Source organism: Pelophylax lessonae, assembly GCF_965119305.1.
Source record: "Pelophylax lessonae genome assembly, chromosome: 4".
Taxonomy (NCBI): Eukaryota; Metazoa; Chordata; class Amphibia; order Anura; family Ranidae; genus Pelophylax; species Pelophylax lessonae.
Genome location: NC_138771.1, coordinates 628,818,979 through 628,832,411, shown reverse-complemented (window position 1 = coordinate 628,832,411; position 13,433 = coordinate 628,818,979). Strand labels below are relative to the sequence as shown.

Here is a 13,433-nt window from a genome sequence, read left to right as displayed (position 1 = left end):
CCGACACGCTCCCACTCGTCAGCGGGGAAGCCGATGCAGCGGGCAGGTGGCTCCGATCGCCCCCTGACACCCATAATCGTTCCCCGCTGAGAGAGAAGAACGGTCGGCTGTTGTATGCTGTTGTATGTTTATTTGCAGTATGCAGTCCATAACACCTCTTTTCTTTTCACAGGTTCCTACTATAGCCCCATCATCCTTTGTGCCCTTTCAACATGCAGAACCCACTGAGCAATGGACCAGTAAACAGACCAGAGAGGGTGGCTATGGTGAAGAGACCAGTGACAAAACGAGACAAGGCGTGATAGGAGCCAGTCACCTCACCAGCAGTAATAGCAGCCACCACAGAGCAGGTGGTAGCAACTTAGAGCTCAACAATAGCCAACATCTAGAAGATAGTAATAAGACTAGCCAAAGGTCTACCAGTAGTAGACCTCTTAAGGAGAGCGTTAGCTCAGACTTGATTAATTTCAGCCAGCTCTTGAATGAGAGAAGCCAAGGTCCTGTTGGTGGGAGTGACCATAAGGAGACCAGTCTCAGATATATGGGTGATGGATCTCAGTTTTGTAACAAAACCACAATCGATAAATCTAGTGGCCAACCTTTTATAGGAATTAGCCAGCCGAAGGAGAACATTGGACAACTTACCAAAGCCCCAGAAACGGTTGCTACCAGTATGAGAAGTCTTCTGAAAAGTGGTCATTCAGAGTCAAGAAGCCATGACAAACCCCAACACAGTGATAAAGACTTCCAGCACATTGATAAAGACCTGCTCAAGTCAAATTTGGCTGTTGAAGTAGAAGAGATTAGAAGAAATACATTTGATGATTATGTTAAAGAATTATCTAGCCAGCTCATGAAGAGTGGAAGCCTGGATCTGAACCAGCGACCGATTACTGACCTGAATATAACCAGTAGTGGCCAGTTCAGGGATATCAGTGGCCATAGCCAATCGGTGACCTTTAAAGATGGCAACAGCCAAAGCTGGCTTTATCAAGCCATGTTGGATCACCATCTCCCCACCACGGGTTATAAAAGCTTTAATGAAAATGAAAAAAGCCATCTCAGAGATGTCAGTGGTCATTCTTTTATTAGTGGTCATGGCCAACCTCCTGTGTTAAAAGACAGTACCAGTAGCCAAAATCGTGCCAGTCATATCCAATCCAAGGTTGTGGGTGAAGAGAACGTTTTGAAGGAGCTCAGCAACTTTATGACTCCTATGGCCCATTCACAGACAACATTGACCTTTCCTCATTTAAGCCCCATATATAAAAACCACATCATTGGTTCAAATCAGGAGATAAGAATCCATCCTGATTTTAGAGAACAGTCGTCCAGGAGTCTCCAGCCAAGTCACAGGACAACAGATCCAGAAGAAAGTTTCTACCCTATGCAAATGGAGGAGTTGAGTCACAGTTTTAGCAGTCATCATGGATTTTTCCCTCTGGAGCCCCTTCCAGACAGAACAATGTCTGGAACTGGTAAGTAATACCTTGCATACAAACAACACAGATATTTATGAGAGTGCCTCTAACCCATTCAATAGAAACCAATGCAAGCTTGTCAAAACACTGGAGACCAGCGACATCACTGACGCTTCATATTCATGAGAACGCAGCATGTCCACTCACCTGAGACCAGTGACATCAATGACACTTCATATTAATGAGAACTCAGCCTGTCCAATCACCTGAGACCAGTGACATCAGTGACACTTCATATTAATGAGAACTCAGCCTGTCCAATCACTAGAGACCAGTGACATCCCCAACACTTCATATTCATGAGAACACAGCCCATCCAAACACTAGAGACCAGTGACATCAATGACACTTCACATTCATGAGAATGCAGCACGTCCAATCACCTGAGACCAGTGACATCACCGACACTTCATATTCATGAGAACACAGCCCGTCCAATCACTAGAGACCAGTGACATCACCAACACTTCATATTCATGAGAACACAGCCCATCCAAACACTAGAGACCAGTGACATCAATGACACTTCACATTCATGAGAATGCAGCACGTCCAATCACCTGAGACCAGTGACATCACCGACACTTCATATTCATGAGAACACAGCCCGTCCAGTCATCTGCGACCAGTGACATCACCCACACCTCATAATCATAAGAACAAAGCCCATCCAATTACTGGAGACCAGTGACATCACTGACACCTCATATTCATGAGAATACAACAACACTTCATATTCATGAGAACTCAGCCTGTCCAATCACTAGAGACCAGTGACCTCACCCACACCTTATAATCATAAGAACAAAGCCCATCCAATCACTAGAGACCAGTGACATCACTGACACCTCATATTTATGAGAACACAGCCTGTCCAATCACTAGAGACCAGTGACATCACTGACAGTTCATATTTATGAGAACTCAGCCCGTCCAATCACTAGAGACCAGTGACATCACCGACGCTTCATATTAATGAGAACTCAGCCTGTCCAATCACTAGAGACCAGTGACATCACCGACACTTCATATTCATGAGAACTCAGCCTGTCCAATAACTAGAGACCAGTGACATCACAGACAGTTCATATTTATGAGAACACAGCCTGTCACAAAGTGTGGATGGGGTTGTGACCGACGTGGTAATTGTTGCACCATATGGAGGGGTGTGCATTGTGGATTCTCCCAAAGCCTTGTTATAGCTAGTCTTGCTTTAATAATCCATTTAAAGCAGGAAAAGTGTAATTTCTCTGACTGCTGCTGTTTTATCTGCTTACCCGTGACCTTCTGTCTTATCACAAACATAGCTTGTGAAATTGCAAGAAAATATCTTTAAAGAGCTTACCCATCCTAAAGAGCTTAAAGTACTGTCTCCTACCAACACAAAGCTTTGACAGATGTCAGCCATTTTGAAAGCTTTGTAGGACCATTCCCTGGCCAAGGAATCCCGAGAGGCACGTAGACTAAATCTTTACAGTTGACACCTATTTTTACTGTTAGTTGAACCCGAATAATTTTACTGCTCAAAGGCCATCCTCCATTCCCTGTCAAGGATGCAGAAATTTGCCATCTAGTTTTCCTACCAGATCGGTATTGTTTTGGGCGCAGGGTGCATATGATGGATTCTTGCAGCTATAACAGCCAGATAAAACATATATGTGAGGCGATTGTATTTTGTAGAAGTTGTGCTGTAAGTGACTGTCACTGCATAAAAGTGTTTGCTTTTTTAAAGCGAACTTAATTTTATTTGAGCACCAGAAACTGAAAATGCGTTTTAGTTCATTCAAAGCAAACCTCCCCCATCCCTCCATGTCTCCATGCTTTATTTTCACTCTGAAAAACACCCCTAGAATTTCTAGCTGTGACTACGTTAGGTAAGGGCAGATAATTCATGTAGCATTTACTTCCTGGAATCCATCTGTACTTGGCTCAGGCTTGCAGGCAGGAGGGTGTGCCTAGCTGAGAACCCCCCCCCTCCCCCTCCAGATGAAAGAGAAAAAAATGCCTTTAAAGACTCCTAGGATGTCAAACACAAGGCCCGCCCCAGGCCATTTCATGTGGCCCTCACACCTCTCCTGTAGCTGAGGCACCCCCCTTGTCTCTGCCCCCACCTTGTCTGTAGTCGATAGAAGAGAGGACAGAACTCCTGTGCCAGATCCTGCACTTCTCTCTGCAGCTCCAGAAAGGCTTGTCTTTGCATTCCCCCCCCTCTTCTCAGCAGTCCACAGCAGAGAGGAGGGCAGAACTCCTCCTACAGATCCTGCACCTCTCTGTGCAGCCACAACACCACCTTGTCTCTGCCTTTCTGGTCTCCGCATTCAGCAGACTCTGGAAGCGGACTCCAGCCCTCCTCTGGTTCTCCTCCAGACCCTTCACTTTCTTCTTTCCAGATCCACCCGCATCTTCTTCCTAGCAGTAGCACAAGGTAAGGGGGTGCATTGTGATGTAAGGAAGGAAGGGTGACTCTTGACTTCTGATGGTGTGGGGACTCTTGACAGCTCATGTGATGGTGTAAGGGGGCGTGGGGTGCTCTGGACCTCTAATCTTACAGATATAACCGCCCTTTGAGGGCAGCCATAATGCTGATGCGGCCCGCAATGAAATTGAGTTTGACACCCCCTGATGTATGACATCATTTTGGCCTAGGCAAAGAGCAAGTAAATATAATATACCTTCCTATCTATTTACTAATGCTATTAATATTAGTTAAAGTGTTACTAAACCCACAACAGTAAAATCAGTCTGTATATGCAGTAAAGTATGCTAGAGAATTTTTTTTTTCTTGGGAGAGTACATGTGATCAGCACAGGGCCAATTAGCACTGTCCAGACAGAGGGTCAGGGGTCCTGCAGCCTCATAGGACAGTCAGAGGAGAATAAAAACTCCTCCTACAAGCTTTAACCAGGCACTGAAAGATGCCACATAAATATTTAGAAAAAAATAACATAATTTTGAAATTGATGGCAGCAACACGTTTGGGGTGGTGCAATGTTTAGCACGGTTCTTTTACCAACACTCTGTAAACATCTGGGAACTGAGGAGACCAGTTGCTGGAGTTTTGGGAGAGGAATGTTGTCCCATTCTTGACTGGTATAGGATTCCAACGGCTTAATAGTCCTGGGGCTTCTTTGTCAGATTTTTACTTTATAGATGTATTAAATATTTCTTATTGATGAAAGGTCTGGACTGCAGGCAGCCCAGTTAAGCACCTGGGCTCTTCTACTATGAAGCCATGCCATTGTCATAGACGCAGTATGCAGTTTAGCATTGTCCTGCTGAGATATGCAAGGCCTTCCTTTGAAAAAGACGTTGCCTGCTCTAAAACCTGGATATACACTTTATTGTCAAAAGTTTGGGAAGCTTGCTCTATGCACGCACATGAACTTTAAAGGCATCCCAGTCTTAGTCTGCGGGGTTCAATATTGAGTTGGCCCACCCTTTCCAGCTATAACCGCTTCAACTCTTCTGGGAAGGCTGTCCACAAGGTTAAGGAGTGTGTCTATGGGAATGTTTGACCATTCTTCCAGAAGCGCATTTGTGAGGTTCCGGCACTGATGTTGGACAAGAAGTCCTGGCTCGCAGTCTCTGCTCTAATTCATCCCAAAGGTGTTTTATCAGGTTGAGGTCAGGAGTCTGTCCAGGCCAGTCAAGTTCCTCCTCCACAAACACACTCATCCATGTCTTTATGGGCCTTACTTTGTGCACTGGTCCAACTCATTTGTTGGGGGGGGGGGGGGATTATGGTGTGGGGTTGTTTTCCAGGGGTTGGGTTTGGCCCCTTAGTTCCACGGAAGGGAACTCTTAAGGCGTCAGCATACCAAGACATTTTTGACAATTTCATGCTCCCAACTTTGTGGGAACAGTTTGGGGATGGCCCCTTCCTGTTCCAACATGACTACGCACCAGTGCACAAAGCAAGGTCCATAAAGATATGGATACGTAATTTTGGGGTGGAGGAGCCTGACTGGCCTGCACAGAGTCCTGACGTCAACCTGATAAAACACCTTTGGGATGAATTAGAGCGGAGACTGCGAGCCAGGCCTTCTCGTCCAACATCAGTGCCTGACCTCACAAATGCGCTTCTGAAAAATGGTCAAACATTCCCATAGACCCATTTCTAAACCTTGTTGGAAGCCCAGAAGAGTTGAAGCTGTTATAGCTACAAAAAGGAGGGCCAACTCAACATTGAACCCTACAGACTAAGACTTAGTTCATGTGCATGTAAAAGTAGGTGTCCCAATACTTTTGACAATAGTGTATCTTTCAGCATTGATGGTGCCTTTCCTGATGTGCAAGCTGCCAATTCCATATGCACTAATGAACCCCCATACCATCAAAGATGCAGGCTTTTAAACTGAGCGCTGATAACAAGCCAGAAGGTCTCTCTCCTCTTTAGTCTGGAGGACGCGGCACCCATGGTTGCCAAAATGAATGTCATATTTTGATTAGTCTAACCACAGAACAGTATTCCACTTTGCAACAGACCATTTAAAATGAGCTTTGGCCCAGAGAAAATGGCAGCATTTATGAATCATGTTCAGATATGGCTTCTTCTTTTCATGACCTTGTATTTTTGTATGGCACAGCGAACTGTGTTCTCAGACAGTGATTTTTGGAAGTACTCCTGAGCCCATACAGTGATGACATCACAGCATCATGACTGTTTTTAATGCAGTGCTGTCTGAGGGCCCGAAGATCACGAGCATCCAATATAGCATTTTGGCCTTGTGCACAGAGCTTTCTCCAGATTTTCTGAATCTTTTGAAGATATTATGTTCTGTCGATGAGGATTTAAAAAGTCTTCGTAATTTTAAGTTGAGAAACATTATTTTGAAATTGTTAGAAAAAAATTTTTACGCACCTTTCACAGATTGTTGAACCTCTGACCGTCTTACTTCTGAGACACTGACTCTCTAAGATGCTCTTTTTATACCCAATCCTATTACTGAATTGTTGCCAACAGGGCTGGTGCTTGACTATTTCACACCCTAGGCAAGACTAACAGACCCCGGCCCTGTGAGGGGGGGGGGGGGTGCTAGTCTTGCTCAGGGCGTGGGTGACTACAACAGGGAACAGGGTCAGAGCAGACTCACCGGGCAGGATAGTTTTGTCTATGTCTGGTGACCTGATGGTGCCCGCCTCCCCAGCAGTGCCCGTCTAGCTCCCCATGATCCCCTCCCCACTGTCCTCCCCAGCTGTGCCCGCCTTGTATGGCTCCCCATAATACCCTCCCCACTGTCCTCCACCTCCTCAGCTGTGCCCGCCTCGTCTGGATCCCCATGATCCTCTTCCCACTATCCTCCTCCGCCTACTCAGTTGTGCCCACCTCATCTGGATACCCTCTGCACTGTTCTCCTCCGCCTCCTTAGCTGTGCCCGCCTCATCTGGATACCCTCCCCACTGCCCTCTTTCACCTCCTCAGCTGTGCCCGCCCCATCCAGGTCCCCTCCCCACTGTCCTCCGCCTCCTTAGCTGTGCCCGCCTTGTCTGGAACCCCTCCCAATGTCCTCCTCCGCCTCCTCCGCTTTGCCTGCTTCGTTTGGCTCCCCATGATCCCCTCCCCACTGTCCTCCTCCGCTTCCTCAGTGGTGCCTGCCTTGTCCGGATCCCCTTCCCACTGTCCTCCTGCGCCTCCTCCGCTGTCCCTTCCTTGTCCAGCTCCCCATGGACCCCTTCCTACTGTCCTCCTCTGTCTCCTCCGCTGTGCCTGCCTTGTCCGTCTCCCCATGATCCCCTCCCCTCTGCCCTTTTTCCGCCTCCTCAGCTGTGCCCGCCTCGTTTGGATCTCCTCCTCCGCCTCCTCAGCTGTGCCTGCCTCATCCGGCCCCCCATGGTCCTCTCCCCCACTGTCCTCCTCTGCCTCCTCAGCTGTGCCCGCCTCGTCTGGATCCCCTTCCCACTGTCCTCCTCCGCCTCCTCAGCTGTGCCCGCCTCGTCCGGCTCCCCATGATCCCTCCCCACTGTCCTCCGCCTCCCCAGCATTGCCTTCCAGACATTCTTCAGCCCCTCGTGTTCCCCAGCCAGGTTAGAGGGGAAGTCAGCAGCTGAGGCTGTGCCCCCCTAGGCAGCAGTGCGCCCCAGGCGGCTGCCTAGTTTACCTAGCGGGAGCACCGGCCCTGGTTGCCAATTAACCTAATTAATTGCAAAATGTTCTTTCAGCTCTTCCTTGTTAGTACCACTTACATTGCCAGCTTTTTGACCTCATTTCTTTTTTAAAATCGTACATTCTCTCAGTTTAGTTATTTGATAGATTTTCTTTTTTCTATAGTGCATAAAATATGGGTTTATATGATTTGAAAATCCATTGCATTTCGTTTTTATGTAGATTTCACACAGTGTCCCAACTTTTTTTTAGACTTGGGGTTGTAGTTGAGGTGCTTGAAGATTTCTTCACAGTTACCTCCATGGATATGTTATTGGCTATAAACAATATCAGATTTGCCTGTGACAGTGTAGACTCCAAGGCTTTTAGTTATCATTCTGGATGCCATTCAGACATCACTTAAAGTGGTTTTAAACCCTTGCATATACCTAGTGAAGTGACTGGTCTCAGGTGATGCACAGAAATTAAACAGCTTCTCCTATATAGGTTGTACCTGTTTACCTGTGTTCTCTTCCATACATTCCTTCCAAATCCAGAATTTTTAAAGCTTGTCTGGGCTGTCAGAAAACAGTGGGGAGCTGAAGTTATACTCTTCAGAGCTCAGAGAGCTGATTGGAGGGAAGGGACACCCCCCCCCCCCTCCCTTTTACACAGTGAACATAAACAGAGCAGAGGCTGTCAATCACAGGTTGTGTGCTGGAGCTGTTGTGGTCATGTACACTGCTGTATGAACACTACACATCCCTAGTCCCTAGACAATCTCCGGAGCAAGCAAGAGAGGGTGGCTGTTCCTACATCAGTGGGACTATGGAGAATGAATGTAAACACCCATTAAAAGAGAGTGGAGTCACAGAAGAAAAAAAAGAAGGAATTTAGAAAATTGTAGGGGGCTGAGAGCAATAGAGGGGATTTTTTTCGCGTTAAGAATACATACTATTGGAAATGGTACTATTTGTACTAAAACAAAAAATATGCAAAATAAATGTGCAACATGTGACAATGAATTAAAGTGTTTGTTCGCCAATGCCAGAAGTCTGCCAAGCAAAATAGGGGAGTTGGAAGCTCTGGTGCATGAGGAGAACTATAATTTAATTGGTATTGCTGAATCTTGGCTTTATTCTTCACATGACTGGGCTATTCCTGGCTATGCTCTGTTTCGGATAGGGGTAGTTTTGTTAGAGATATAGAAGTGAAATTGTATTTGTTGCCATCATCCCTGTGGTCAATTTAAAAGAGGGGTTTTGGTTCCTCAGGCCAAAAAAGGAGAAAAGGTGGGATTTTATAGGCAAGTAGTAAATTATATCAATTTTATTAAAGGTTTTATACATAATAAAACAAAGAAAAAACAATAGTAATTGTACTGATGATATGATACAAGGTCATATATGCGGTTTGACAATCAATTCAGAACCATGTTACTTAATGAATCGGAGTGGTGATTCCCGGTTGTAGAACTGGGGTTCCGACACGTTTCGGCATTTATAGCCTTTATCAAGGAAAAATCACCATCAAACTCTATAAGGTGAAAAGGTGAAGAAATACAAGAATTAGTGACTTATTGTGCAAAATTAATAAATAACATTGTTTTTTCTGGTTGTGTACCTAGATTTCAGAGATGGTTATCCCCATAGTGGATGTGGGAGGGTTTTTGGTCCAAGGCCCCCAGGTTTGCTACTGGATCCTGGGTGTGTTGGGTCTGGAAAGATAATAGGTGTTTAGGGTGGGCAGGTGTTGCCGGATCCCTCTTGAGTAAGCAAAAAATTCTAATTACCTCAGGCATTACAGGTGACACATCCTGAAGAGGGATGAGAATCCTGGGGTGTATAAAAGCACCAGACTCCTGGCTCATGTATGGCCAAACCTCCGGTATTACCTGGAGGAATGGATAGAAGTAAATACATGGAGAGGAGATTGTGGTGGATATAGGGGGGAATTTGAGTAATAAAATTTACGTTGGTTAAAAAATAATAATAAGACACTTGCTGTCCTCCAAGAATCCCTGTGAGGGAGCCGGTGACCGTGTGTTAGAGAAACATAAAGTTTGTATAGGGACATACTGTTCCCAGCTTAAATAGTAGGGTAAGATTAAATTCTGCATGCTTACTTCAGATGGAGTCCCCAAAGTGGTGGATTCCTGTATTGCTCCCTATTTAAAGGATAGGGTATCCTTGTATCCGTATCTGTAAGTGGAAGTAAGTATGTACAGTGATTTGATAGTATATGGATTCTTTGTTGTGGCCAGCAGGTGGTGCTGGGCCATAGCTTACTTTGTAGGTGGCCGGTGGGGCTGCGGATCCGTGGGGATGGTGGAGGCTGGAGGTGTCCTGGATCAAAGTAGACCGATCGTCCGCATGTTCACTCCTTGCCTGTCGGAGCGGAGTGACATCCTGTGGATCCCCGGCGTCCTTTTTATGCGAGTCGCGCATGCGCGGTACCGCGCTGTGCGATGCCGATGTTTGACGTCACGGACTCAGGCCGCACGCTGCGCGTGCGTGCCGGGAGGCTGCGCGCGCAGCCTGTCAGTACCGTGGCGCGGCTGGACATAGAAGGAAGCCGCCGACACGGGTCTTGGAGCCAGTGTGTCCCAGCGAAACGCTGGGAAGCCTGCTGAGGCATCGATGTTGAACCAGCTCCCACATGCAGCCCCCAAATGGGGGCTTTCCATGCCGGGTGCAAGCACTGGGTGGGCCTATGGACACAATCCTCCCTATGGCTCAAAGGATCCCTGGAATGCTAGGACACAATCACATATAAAATAAACATATATATATGTCAAAAATTTGGTTATTACTGTATTTGTCATCATGGTCAGCAAAAAGAGTAATATATATGTATGAGGAGAATTCTCCTGCATTTGAACAGCAGTCTGGCACTCGAGAATGGGGGAGGAAGCCATGGAACAGAGCCAGGGGAAAATAGATGTTAACCGTAAAGACAGGAAGATTTTTGATTGGCCCGCGGCCTGTGAAATGCGGGGAATAAAAATAAAGAAAGTAATGATAGATGAAGATGGGTTTGGGAGGGGGAGTAAGGGTTTCAGTCAGTTTTTCCCGATGAGAAACCCTCCAAAAAGGCCCGGTAACTCGTTTTCATTGAGTCCGGGAAAAGAGGTAGCTTTTAAACGTTTGATCCAACGCATCTCCCTCTGCAATAAAATCTTGTTCCAATCTCCCCCACGAGGGGGGATATGGACTCTGTCCAGTACTGAAAAAGTCACTTGTGGCATTTTGTTGCCATGTGTTTGGGTCATGTGTCTCCCCAGGGGGAGGTGCAAATTACCCATAGACATGGTTTGTATATGCTTGTTGACCCGGCGGCCAAACTCTTGCCGTGTTTTGCCTATGTAAAAGGCTCCGCACTGACAGTTCATCATATATACCACCCCTCTGGTTCGACAATTTGCGGAGTGCCTGGGCTCGAAGATTTCACAATTGGGGAGTATTTTTGAAATACTTTTTGGGATCACCTGGCATTGCATGCAATTTCCGCACGGGAACGTGCCTTTTTGTTTGCAGGGGTCTTTGTTGTAACAATCTTTGAATTCACTATGTACGAGTGAATTATGAATGGAGCCTGCTTTCCTGTAGGTTATGAGTGGTTTAGGTGGTACTAAAGTTTTAAGCTGGTCATCTTCTGTCAGTATGGACCAATTATTTTCAAGTATCTTTCTCACTTGTTGATGTTGGTTTGAGAAGGTGAGGATTACCCTTGTCTCATCTGTGCTCTGTTGTTGGGGTTTTTTCTTGGGTTTGTATAATAGGTCCTGGCGGTCCAGGATTCTTACTCTGTTAAATGCCCGTTTTAGGCAAGATTTTGTGTAGCCTCTTTCTAATAGGCGTGCCGTAAGAGCATCCGCGTCTCTTTGAAAATCCTCATAGTTGGTACTGTTACGCTGGATGCGTAGAAATTGACTATAGGGGATAGACTGTTTGAGGGATGTTGGATGAAAACTCTCAGCGTGCAATATAGTATTGCCGGCTGTTGTTTTTCTGAATAGTTTGGTGTGGAGTTTGCCAGATGGGTCTTTTTAATATGGTGGTGTCCAAGAAGGTGACCTCTTCAGTGCTATATGAGCTTGTGAAATATAGATTATAGGTGTTGTTGTTCATCTTCCTTATGCACTCCTCGATGAGGATTTCGGGGCCGTTCCAGACAATGAACAAATCGTCTATATATCTCTGCCACAGAAGTATGTATTTGCAGAGATGTGCGTTTTCTTCTGATGCTAGAAACTCCTGTTCCCATATGCCCAGATAGAGGTTTGCGTACGATGGGGCACAGCTTGTCCCCATCGCAACGCCGCAGATCTGTAAATAATAAGAACCGTCAAAAGAAAAATAATTATGGGTGAGTATGAATTCCAGCATTTTGATTATGAAGTTGTTGAAGGGAATGTCGTGGAGGCTTTCTTGGCAGAGGACTTGTTGTACTGCAGCTAGACCCTTGTTGTGCGGGATATTATTGTACAGCGATTCAACATCTATAGTTAGGAGATGTGCGTTAATGGGGACCTCCATCCCTTCCAGGATTTGTAGAAAGTGAATCGTGTCCTTGGTGTAAGATGAGAGATTTTGAACATGCGGCTTCAGGTATGTATCAATTACTTTGCTTATTGCCTCAGTAATATTGCCATTTCCTGACACAATCGGTCTTCCGGGGGGATCTTCCAAGTTCTTGTGTACTTTAGGGAGTGCGTACAACGTCGGTGTGCGGGGGTGGGGTATGCGGATAAATTCCCACAATGTTTTAGAGATTACTCCTTCGTTCACGGCTCTGTCTACCTTGAGATAGAATTCTTCATTATATCTTTGGATTAAGACAGGTGAGATTTTTTTTATAGCAAACTGTATTATTTAATATCCTGTGGCACAAAGTTTTATATTGTTCTTTGTCCATGACTACGACGTTGCCACCTTTGTCCGATGGTTTGATGACGATCTCATCATTTAGTTTAAGGTTGTTGAGAGCTTTCCGTTGTTCCGTGGTGAGGTTGTTCATCCGTTGATCGTCTCTCATTTTTTCGATGTCCTTGGTGGTCTGTCTTATAAAGAGTGCTGTGGCTGGGTTTTGGTTGAAAGAAGGAAATTTTTGCGACTTCTTTTTAAAGGTCATGGGTTGACTCTGTATTGGTTCTGAGGGATCTTCATCCTCTGAAGAGTTTGCCTCCCAGGGATCATCAGGGTCATCTAGTCCTTCTTCCTCAAGAAGGAGATTCAGATCCCGTATGGCTCTGTACTCTGCGGCCGTCAAATGGGCTTCTGGTGTTTTTTGCGTGTTTTTTTTGTCATAAAGACTCTTAAATAGTAGCTTGCGAGCAAAAAGATTGAGATCTTTTATGGTTTTGAATTTATCAATTTTATGATTCGAGCAGAAGGATAGGCCAAAGGAGAGGACTTCTTTTTCTTCTTTGGTTAGAGTATAATGTGAAAGGTTAATGATGGACATCCCGGATGCTTCTTCTTCAATGTTTAGTTGTCCGTTGGTTGTTTCGGAGGTGCCTTGGGTTTGCCTAAAAAAGGTTTACCTTTTGGTAGTGGGTTCTTGGTCTCTCCTTCTTAATCTAGTGAAGATATCGTGATTTTTAACCGTGGTACTGGTATCCTCAGCTTCTTCCTGGCTGGTGGCGTCGGAGGTGCCCTCTTGTAGGTTGTCCGGATTCGGGTCCTTACTTTTTTGGGGTTTGTGTTGTACTGGTGGTTCTCTGTTCTGTTGTTTCTGGAAGGGTCCTCGTCTTCTTGCACCTGATTCCTCGGTGCCTGAAGCGTTAGAGAAGGATGACGAATCCGATGAATAGGGGTTAAAGTTTTTGTTGCCTTGATTTTGTTTGGGTCTTGTTTTCCTATTACTAT

At 45.7% G+C, this 13,433-nt stretch overlaps 1 protein-coding gene across 1 annotated transcript in view; it reads left to right on the top strand.

Annotated features, from left to right (window-relative positions):
• Positions 1-13,433, top strand: part of CNTROB (centrobin, centriole duplication and spindle assembly protein) — a 126,052-nt gene that overhangs the window by 86,530 nt on the left and 26,089 nt on the right. The window contains exon 14 of the mRNA XM_082255813.1: positions 173-1,478. Within this exon, the coding sequence (XP_082111939.1) occupies positions 173-1,478 (1,306 nt within the window). The remainder of the gene's footprint in view (positions 1-172; positions 1,479-13,433) is intronic.